At 64.5% G+C, this 10055-nt stretch overlaps 1 protein-coding gene across 1 annotated transcript; it reads left to right on the top strand.

Annotated features, from left to right (window-relative positions):
- The first annotated feature begins 2691 nt into the window (after positions 1–2691).
- On the top strand, positions 2692–9582 carry PLA2G3 (phospholipase A2 group III). Its single transcript, XM_050923793.1, has 7 exons — positions 2692–3205; positions 4045–4177; positions 4790–4924; positions 6347–6882; positions 7132–7261; positions 7598–7729; positions 8506–9582. Exons 1-7 carry the CDS (start codon positions 2692–2694, stop codon positions 8708–8710), a joined length of 1785 nt encoding a protein of 594 aa, XP_050779750.1. The 3' UTR covers positions 8711–9582.
- The last annotated feature ends 473 nt before the right edge of the window (positions 9583–10055 follow it).

Raw genomic sequence — 10055 nt, 5'->3', positions numbered from 1 at the left:
GCAGCCCCTCAGCAGAGAAGGAGCAGCCAGGAGGAGGCAGCAGCAGTGGAGGTTGCTGTAGGTCTGGGCAGCAAGGGGAGGGATAGCCCAGTGGTTTGCACATTGGCCTCCTAAACACAGTGTTGTGAGTTGAATCCTTGAAGGGGCCATTTAGGGATCTAGGCCAAAAATCTGTCTGTGGATTGGTCCTGCTCTGTGCAGGTGTTTGGACTAGATGACCTCCTGAGGTCCCTCCTATTCTATGAAATACTGGCCCCAAGCTTCCCCCTTGTTCCAGCTGCTTCTACCAGCTTTCCCCCACAGGAGCCACTCACTTTCCTACCCCCATTTTGTGGGGGGGAATCGGACATCTGCATTCCCATGGGGGTGGTGAGGGGAGGATCAGGATTTCTCCCAGCCCTACAGCTCCTTTGTGCTGGCTATGCTGAGGAAGAGGATCCTAGGGCAGGTGTCACCCCCCCCCCCCCACAAGGAATAACCTGGAACAAAGGCACCCTAGGAGTTGCAGACTCGGGCATGGGCAGGGCTGGCACCTGGATCCTGCCTCATGTGCCCCAGAATCAGGTCCCCTACCTTCCACTAGGCACAGGGGTGAATCTGGCCCTGAGTCTAGCTGCTGGCGCTCACAAAGCCTTGGCTGGGTTTGTTTAGCCTCAGCTCCCTGGAGAAAGGGAAGAACTCATGTGTCACCATCTCTGGGCCTGCACGGTCAGGGTCACAAGCTTGGGCTGTCTGAATGCCAAGTTCAGGCTGTCCAATGTGCCTGCAACAGCAGCCCAGACGAGCAGAGACAGGTGCTGGGCAGGGAGGCTGCGAACACGTGTTGTTGGAGCCCCAGAACTCCCTGGAGTCACTTGCACTCAGGCAAGTTTTATCTTCTAAATAAAAAATTAAATCCTGGGGCAGGGACTTATTTAGTGATTTAGTGCTTAGACAGGGGAGGGGGGATCTGGGGAGGCAGGATTCCTGGTTTCTGTTCCCAGTTCTGCAGTAGCTAGTGAGCTGGTCACAGTCACCCTGGACAAGTCCCATCACTGCTCCATGCCTCAGTTTCCCCATCAGTATTATGGTGACACTGACCCACCTTTATAAATTGCTACACAAGTGCCAACTATTAATATCACCAATGGGGACACTGAGGCACAGAGAGGGGTCTGCCCATCATACAGAGCCAATGGTACGAATGAGTGGGACAAAGTGGGAATGTTCTTAATGTTTTCTCTGAGTGCTGTGTGGGTGCCTCCGTTTCCCCTATGCATTTCTCGAGTGTCTAGGGGTGTGTGATTGTTGCAGAGCCCTAGGGGGCCAGTGTGATGCTGTCTGCACAGAGAATGGCCGCACCCTGTCTCTTAGCAACTGATGGCCTGGGCCCCTCATCTGCAAAGGTGCCAACTGTTGGAGAACAGAGATCAGGTGACCTCCTGGCTGGGGAAAGAGACAAAGGGAGAGGAGGGGCTGGAGAGTTTTCGGTTTGGAGCTGGCTGGGAAAATGGAGGGGAGGCCAGACAGACTTCCTGGCCTCCCCAAGATGCACCTGACCGAAGGGATCCTGTAGTCTGTACCCGCAAGGCCTGTCTTAAACTGTGTTCCTGTCGTCTAATAAACCTTCTGTGTTACTGGCTGGCTGAGAATCATGGTGAATCACAGGAAGCCGGGGCTGCAGGGCCCTGACTCCTCCAAACTCCGTGACAATGAGCATAGAATCCCAATCTGATGGCATGTCCATGCTCTTACCACACTAGACAACGCCCCCTGTGCTAACACCAGCCATTGCCTCCTGCCTCCTTTATCGCCCCTCCTGCACACAGGACTACTACTCATTTCCCGCTCCCCCCCCTTGGGACATTGCTGGGTGCAGTTAAGCAGCTGCCACGATGCACCCCAGAGGTGACTGCAATTCAGTGCTGGTGAAGGGAGGAGTTTGCAAAGTAGCCAGGAAGCTGGGAGATAGATAGGGCTAAGGAAAGCTCAGAGAGTGGCCACTGGCTGACCCCACTGCTCGGCATCATCTGGCACCTGCTCCCTGGAAGTTCTAAGGGGCCGTTTATTGTTGGTACAGCCCTGTGCCCCCAGGGCCGTGCACTGCCCAGAAACAGCTGGTGCGGCAGGTGACCTGGGCCTGACCCAGAGAGGAGCAGCTGGGCAAGGCCCATTGGGTGGGGCCCAGGCCAAGGCCTTGCTGGCTCCTCCTTGCCTGGGCCGAGCGTGGGGCAGCCCACCCGAGTCACACCCCGCAGGGGAGCCAGAGAGGAGCCAGGAGACCAGCGCGCGGGATCCCGGCGGCCAAGCCACATGCTGCCGCCACGCTGGAGCCCCGGGCACTGAGAGCGCCGGGGACCCGCCATGGCCCCGCGCCCGGCTCTGGGGCGGCAGCAGCGCCGAGCCCCGCGGGCGGCTCCCAGCCATGTGCCGGGCTGGAGGCGGCGCGGCCGGCAGGGGTTTGCCGGGTGCGGCCCAATCAGCGGCCGGGCCGCGGCCCAACCCTCCCATTGATGGAGTCGCCGCCGATCACCCCACGCGGCTGCCGCGCCGCCTTAAAGCCGGGCCGGGCGCCGGGCGCCGCTTTGTTCCTTCGCCGGCTGCGCGCTGCCGGTTCTGCGCCCCGCTGCCTGCGCGCCCCACAGCCCCGCTGGGCGCTCGGAGGGCAGGGCCCGGCCCGGGCCGGCCGCTTGCCCGCCCCGGCCGGGGACCATGTGGCTGATCCTCTTGGCGCTGCTCTGTCTAGCCGAGCCGGGGGCCAGCGGGTCCTTCCGCGGGAGCGACACCTTCTGCTACATGGAGGCGGCGGGCACCGCGGGCACCGGGTACCTGAGCTTCCTCAGCCGGCGCTCGGGCGCCCTGGCCCTGGTCCAGAGCGCCTGGGACGGGGCTGGGCACCTGCTCGCCTGCTCCATCCAGGAGGAGGCCTGGCTCACGCGCCTGTACCAGGAGTCCTGTGCCAGGCGCCCGCAGAGCAGCCTCTTTGCCAGCCCCTGGAGCCCGGCGCGCCAGCAAGCCCTGGACAGCCTGGCCCAGCAGATCAACGTCTGCAGCAGGGCTGAGCCCCTGGCTGCTGGCGGGGCCCGGGTGAGGAGAGCGCCCGTGGGCAAGCGGGCGGGACTGGCCCCGGAGGAGCGTGGGCGCAGGAGGACCCGGCGGGGCTGGACCATGCCAGGGACGCTGTGGTGTGGAGCTGGGGACTCTGCAGGGAGCCTCACCGAGCTAGGTAAGGATGCGGCGCTGCCATGTCCCCCGTGCCCCCAGCTCCCCCGGGGCAGAGCTGGCACCCACCGCTGTGGGCAAGGGGAGCCGGCAGGTCCCAGGCTCAGGCCGAAGAGGCTGAAATGAGTTGAGGGGGTTAAAGGAGCTTCCTGCATTCGCCCTAGTGGTGACCCTGTGGCACACGCCTGGGCCTAGGGTGTCTGGGGACAGGGAGGCACCCCCATGGGGCTGCCGAGTCTCCTCACCATGCTACTGCAGGAGCTGCCTGTCAGAAGGGACTGGATTTGCTGTGATTCAGTGGCTCTGGCCCAGCTGTGGTTCCAGTGGGACCAGGAGACATGGGCTCCCAGCCTGGGCCGGACACCAGGGCTACCTGCCCCTGAGCCAGGACAGCTCAGTGTCCCTCACTCTTGCCTTTTCTCATCTGGGTAGATTGGGCTGGTCCTTGGGGAATCCCGCCCCCCAGCCTCTGCGTGTGACCCCCACAGGAGGGGTGTAAGTATCTGCAGGAACTGGTTCAAGGCTGCTGCATTCCTGAGCATGGTGATGGTGGCCCAAGGTGCCCCATGGGGCCAAGACATTCCACAGGCTACTTGAGGGACCCTGGAGAAGCCCTAATGGGGCCAGCATAGAGCCCCTGCCCCTGCATGTCCAGCCTGGGGTGGGTGCTGATCCTTGCTGGGGCTCATGGCCAGTGTGTGTGACAATAACCCGCTCTGCAGGCCTCACCCATCGCCCACAGGGGGCAGCAGCGAGGGTGCTGGGGCCTCTGCAGAGTGTTCCTTTGCTTTGCTGGGCACTGTTGCCCCAGCCCCCCCTGAGCCTCCCGACCCTCCCCTGCAGGAATCTTCCAGGGCCCAGACTTGTGCTGCCGGGAACACGACCAATGTGCAGAGCAGCTCTCTGCCCTGGAGTACAACTACGGCATCCGGAACTACCGCCTGCACACCATCTCGCACTGTGACTGCGACGCCAGGTGAGCCGGGCTGGCATGGCAGGGCTAGCCTGGTGCTGCACCAGCTCCCCAGGGCAGAGATGGGGACTGTCAGCTCAGCCACTGGGGAGCTACTGTCTGTATCGCAAACCCACCCAGGCACCAATAGTCTCAGAAGACGCCTAGAGTGGGGGGCTGCGAGTTGGGATTGAGGAGCATCAGCAGAGCTGGGGGCGGTGAGGCCTGCAGGCCCCCAGCCCCTCCTGCAGCTGCGCCCTGCGGCTCCAGAGTGCCTGCCCCTGCTCCAGTGTTGGGGGTCAGCGGGAGGCTGGCTGGAAACGGCTCAACTCCCCAGGTCCCATGGAGGCACTAGCAGACCCAGGCTGCCCCTTTCCTCAGCGACTCCTGGTTCATGGGCTGTTCAGGAGCCTGGCACTGTCACCACGCACACCCAACAGAGCCGCTAACCGCGGGAGGGGGCTGGGATTGGACAGCAGCAGGACTCCTCTGCAGTCCCTTCTATGCCCCTGCTGCCCCCCCACCCCCCCGTGCCCTTTGTCTGAGCCAGCCCTTCCTCCCCCAGCCCACCAGCGTCCGGGCTGGCTCCCTTGTGCTGCGCAGCCCTCGGCCCTGACACCCCTTGCTGGGTTGCAGGTTCAGGCAGTGCCTGCTGGAGCAGAACGACACCATCTCCAACATCGTCGGCATCACCTTCTTCAACCTGCTGGAGGTCCCGTGCTTCGTGCTGGAGCAGAGCAAAGCATGCGTGGACTGGCACTGGTGGGGAGGGTGAGTACCCAGGCAGGGTCCTGAGCCCCCAGCCCTGCTCACAGAACCACGCCCAGCATCTCGAGGGGCTCTCTGACCCCAGCGCCATCAGGCGGGGCAGGCTGGAGCTGCAGCCAGTTTACTCAGGCCAAGGTTCAGGGAAGCATCTCTGGGCACTGTGCCCAGCAGGCCTGGCTGCATCACTGGAGCGGGGGCTGTGCCAGGTTCTCACTGGCGTGTCCCTGCAGTGCCCTTTGCTAGCAGTGCTGGATGCACTAACAGTAAAACAGGGGCTGTCCCCAGAACTGGGCAGCATTCCCATCCGCCTCTGCACCACGGGCTCCTCTCCAGGGTGCTCCTGGGGTGTTGGGTGCCTGCTGCACGTGGCAGGTGCAGAGATCAGCTTCCTGGGGCTCTCATGAGGTGCCCCATGGATCCGCGTCAGCTCTTCAGACATCCTGAATCCTGCCGGAGCGTGTGGAGCGGCCATGGGCTAACGGGGGGAGCAGGGTTGGCTCAGATGTGGGTGGCTGTGTGGGAATAGGACCGACACTGCCTCTGGCGAGCTGGCTGCAGGGACTGATGCTGCCTCTGGCGAGCTGGGTGCAGGGACAGGCCTGGCACCAGCTGGGGATGGCGGAGCCTCCACCTGCCCTGGAAGTGCAGTACGGTCCCTGAACTCGACCTCTCTAGAAGTGAGTCTCAGCCAGGCTGCTCGCAGGTCGCACCAAGGAGGCAGGAGCCCAGGGCGCGGGGTGGGCTGGGAAGGGAGGAACAGATTCGCCCTGCACAGGGTGTCCCCTGCAGGTGTGGCTGCTGGTGGTGGGCGGGGCCCACGGATACTCTACCAGGTGACTGTCTTCTAGTGGTGGAGGGGAATGGGGGGCAGAAAGTGAGCGGGGGACCTGTGGTGGGGGATGCTAAGCTCTGCTGCTGTCCAGCGTGTGGGCGATCACTGCAGAGCCCACTGGGCGTCTGGCCACATGCCTGGCAGAGAGCCTGGCCCTCCTCCCTTCTCCGGCCCTGGGCTGCCTCTGCCCCCAATCTCTCCCGCTGGACATAGCCTGCCAGGGTGGGACTCCCTCACTCGGCCAGGGCAGGCTCTGGGAAGGCTGCAGGCTCTCTGGCTGGCCCTGTGTGGGGGTGGGGGTGCTGTGACAAAGCAGCTGGGCACCAGTGAGGCCTGTAGGCATGTCTCGCTCCCTGACTGGCTGCTGCAGGTGGCCCGACTCGGCAGGTGGGAGGGAGGCAGTCGGCCCCTCCCCGGCACTCCCACATGCTGGGGCATGGCTATCAGGAGCTCCAGCAGAACAGCTCTCTTGGTGCCAGCTGGCAGGGGGCAGGTGTGTGGGTGCTCTGGGGAACCCCTGGAAGCAGAGCCCAGCCCTGGAGGGGGTGGGAATTTGGAGGATGGCCTTATCTCACTCCCCCTCTGCTCCCCAGGTGTAAGCACTACGGTCCCGTAGCCCTGGCCCGGATGGTGCAGCAAAGCCAGTACCACTACGGCCTGCCCCAGGGGGAGACGGTCAGCGCTGCCACGCGCCCCCCGGGCAAGGGCAAGAAGCATGCCAGACGGGGCAGGAAGCATCAGAGAAAGAACAGGAAGAGGCTTGGGCTGGACAATGGGGCCCAGGGGTCACAGAGCCCCAGAGAAGATCAAAGACCTGTCATGCCCCCTCTGCCCAGGAGCCTAGGCACGCTGCCCTCGGCCCCCGTTGAGGATGGGGCCACCACCCCACACAGGCGTGTCCCAGACCTGGGGGGGCAGGAGCCACCACTCCTTACACTGAGGGCCTCAGAGCAGGGCCCCATGCCGGGGACTGAGCACCCACCCCCTGGTGGGGCTGGAACGGAGGAGGCAGGGCAGCCCCAGGACAGGGATTCAGCACGCCCTGCCCCAAGGACTAACTCGCCACCCACCCTAGCCTCGGAGCCACGCTGCACTCCCACATCGCACCCGCCCAAGCTGAGCCGCCAGGGTGAGTGAGGGCTCTGGGCATGAGGGCGAGGGAGCAGAGGGGCCGGGGGGTTGCCATGGATTCTCTGGGGTGGCGTGTTCTGCGGGGGAACTCCTGAGAGTGCCCGTGGCCATGGGGTGCGTGCGCAGAGCTTGGGTGCCCGTGGCGCTTGGCACAGCATTGTGCATACGAGGCCCTGGGCCCCTGACCCACTAGGGAGGTCTGAGTGATGTGCCTCAGTTGACCCTCAGCCCAACCCCCTCTCCCCAGCCTCAGCAAGGAGCTGCGGATGCTACCGGCGCCTTGACCAGTGTGAGCACAAGATCGCACCCCATGAACTCAAGTACCAGCTGCGCAACCCGGACTCCCGCACTCTGTTCCACTGCAACTGCACCCGCAGGTGAGCGCCACTTCCTCAGGCAGCGGGGCCCTCACTAGGGCCAGACGCCCCAGGGGGCAGCTGGGTGGGTGCCCCATGCTGGGACTGGCACTGGCTGGCTCCGCTTGGAGAGAGGGGCCACGGGCTTGGTGCTGGGCCTTCTCCTTCCCACTCTTGCCCAAGCTAACTCTGGCTCCCAGGGACTGGGCCAGGCCGTCTCTACAGTGGGCAAGGGGGAAGGGCCCTGGAGATGGGGTGGAGGTGCTGGGGACTGTGCAGGAGCAGGGGGCACTTGGTGCATGTCTGGAGGGGCTGGCCCAGTGGGGTCCCGCTGTGAGCTGTGTCCTGTCCCCACAGGCTGGCACGGTTCCTGCGCAGGATGAAGGGCCCCAATGAGGTGGAGGAGGAGGTGCTGTCCGACTTCATCTCCACGGCCTGCTTCGTGCTGGAGCCGCCCAGGGGCTGCGCCGACAGGGAGCAGCAGCCCAAGTGAGTATAGAATCACCGCCAGGCTCTGCCCAGGCCACGCTCAGAGGCTCTATGCCCTGGGCTGGGGCTCAGGAGAAGGGTAGCATGGAGTCCCCTGCAGGCTGGGCTCCCGGGGTGGGGGGAGGTCCCCTCTGCTGGTTCGTGGGTGCTGCCTCTGTTTGAAGATCCCCTTGGAGGTGCTGGAAGGGGGCAGCCCAGGCTGGGCTTGAAATGCAGCTTTCTCCCCACTGGGTGGCAGCACAGGATCACCCTGCATATAGGCAAGGCGGGAGGGATTGGAGCCTGGATCTCCTGTCTAATGAGGGGCCAGGTGGGGGCACCGCTGGCCCTGAGGGGCCCTTCCCCACCTGGAGTAGGGGCAGGAGCAGGTACTCGCAGGGAGGAGCCCCTTGCCCTGCCCAGCCCCCTGCCCTCTCAGCTCCAGTTGCCTGCCCCACAGCTGCCTGGCAGCACTCAGCCATTAACAGTGGCAGTGCCATGGTGGGAGCTGGCAGAAGGCACAGCCTGCGTGGGGCACATGGGGCAGGCTGGCCAAGCGGGGGCCTGGAGGGAGTGCCCAGGCCCAGAGGCCGTGGGAGGCTGGAAGAGAGGAGCTCAGGTCAGCTCCTGACAGCGCGGGCCATGGGAGCAGTGTGGAACTAAGGGAGCTGGGCCCCTGCCTTCCTCCCACCTCAGCCCCATGGGCGATGATTCGCCAGCAGGCCGAGGGCTGGGGTCCTCCCCGGTGCCAGCAGCCTAGCACTCCCTGGGCTAAGCGCGCTCCTCTTCTCTCCCAGCTGCATCGGGTTGGGCCGGGCCATCCTGGCGCCTGCGCGGCACCTGAAGAACACACTGGGGCGGTGGCAGGTGCAGCCCGCAGCCTCCGTCAAGGTCAAGCGGCAGGAGGGGGAGGCACAGGGCAGCCCCCCCAGACTCTACGACAAGTGTCTCCAGCTGGCCAGGGCAGCTCGGAGGTCAGACCATCACCCAGTGCCCCACTGACGCCAGGGCACAGCCTGGACGTGGGACCTTGGAGGCAGCCTGTCTGCAGGGGGAACGTGGCGCTGATGCCGTGGCCAGCCCTGCCCCTGCTCACCTCTGGCAGGGCTGGGAGACTGACTGTGCCATGGGGCAGCATGGGCACTGCAGGGAGACAGGACCCTCCCAGCCTGGTCTGGGACAGGGGCTTGGCTGTTCCCTCCCTCTCCTTCACCTGCTGGTGCAGCTGCCCCCTGCCCCACACTCGTGGGGGGTGGGATGGGCAGGAGCTCTGTGGGGGGGCAGGCCAAGGTGCTGCCTCCCCTCCACATTCTCCCATGGGGAGCACCTTGTCCAGTGCAAAAGTTAAATGAGCCCTGCCTGGGGGAGGAGCTCTGTCCTGCCCCAGAGGGCACCCCCCCTGGGCTGGGCCCCAGCGGGGTCCCTTGAACACTGGCCCTGGGAGGAGAAGCTCCAGGCAAGGATGCTGTTCCCTGAAGCTCTTCCATGGGGGGCAGAGGAGACACCTCTTCACAACTGCAGCCTGGGGGCGCTGAGACATGGGAAACCAGCCCCACCCTATGAGAAACCCCATGCCTGGGGGAGGGGCTCCTGCCACTAGCAGTGCCCCCACCTGAGAGAGGCAGGAGGGCTTTGCTGTACCTCCTCTTGGGGAGAGGGGGGAGTCAAGACTGTGGGGTGCTGTTCCCAGCCTTGCTATGTGAGCCTGTTACTGCCCTGCCCAGGGTGGGGGGCAGAGCCCCCTCTCCCAGCCCTGGGGCAGAGCTGGCTCCTGACAGCTGCAGGGACAACTTTTCTACAGAGCCTGTTTTTTTACGTCTTTTTCTCCTCAACGCTGCAGCCCTCCCCCAGCGCTGCCCCTCCTGGGGCAGAGGGGGCTGTTTCGGCTGGGCCTGAAGCAGGCATGGAGCTGTGGACCAGGGGCCATTGCTCTGTAAATAATGCAGCAATAAAATTTCCTTCGCCCCTTCTGTGTCCTGAGCTGGACTGGGCTGCTGGGACCTGGCGCTGGCCGCATCAAGCAGCAACGTGCGCCCTGTGGGGATTGTAGCGGGGCTATGTCTCTGTCCCATCAGCCTCTTGTGCCTCCCCCCTCATTCTGTGCTCTCTCCCTCCCCAGCAGAAGAGGAGTGGGGGAGGGCTGCCTGTAGGGGACTGTGGCCTCTTCCTCCCCAGGTCCACAGGGAAGGGCAGGCCAGGCCGGCCAGCCAGCCCTGTCCCCACTGCACATTGGGGAGGGGCCATGGGGGAATGTTGCAGAGCAGGGGAGCCAGGGTGTGCACAGGGCTCGGGGATGGGGGGCATTTTGCACATGGGCATGAGGGGACAGGACCTAGGGCCCCAACTT

Source organism: Gopherus flavomarginatus, chromosome 15 (assembly GCF_025201925.1).
Source record: "Gopherus flavomarginatus isolate rGopFla2 chromosome 15, rGopFla2.mat.asm, whole genome shotgun sequence".
Classification (NCBI taxonomy): domain Eukaryota; kingdom Metazoa; phylum Chordata; order Testudines; family Testudinidae; genus Gopherus; species Gopherus flavomarginatus.
Note: the sequence above shows the minus strand (reverse complement) of the source record. Positions and strands in the feature narration are given on the sequence as shown.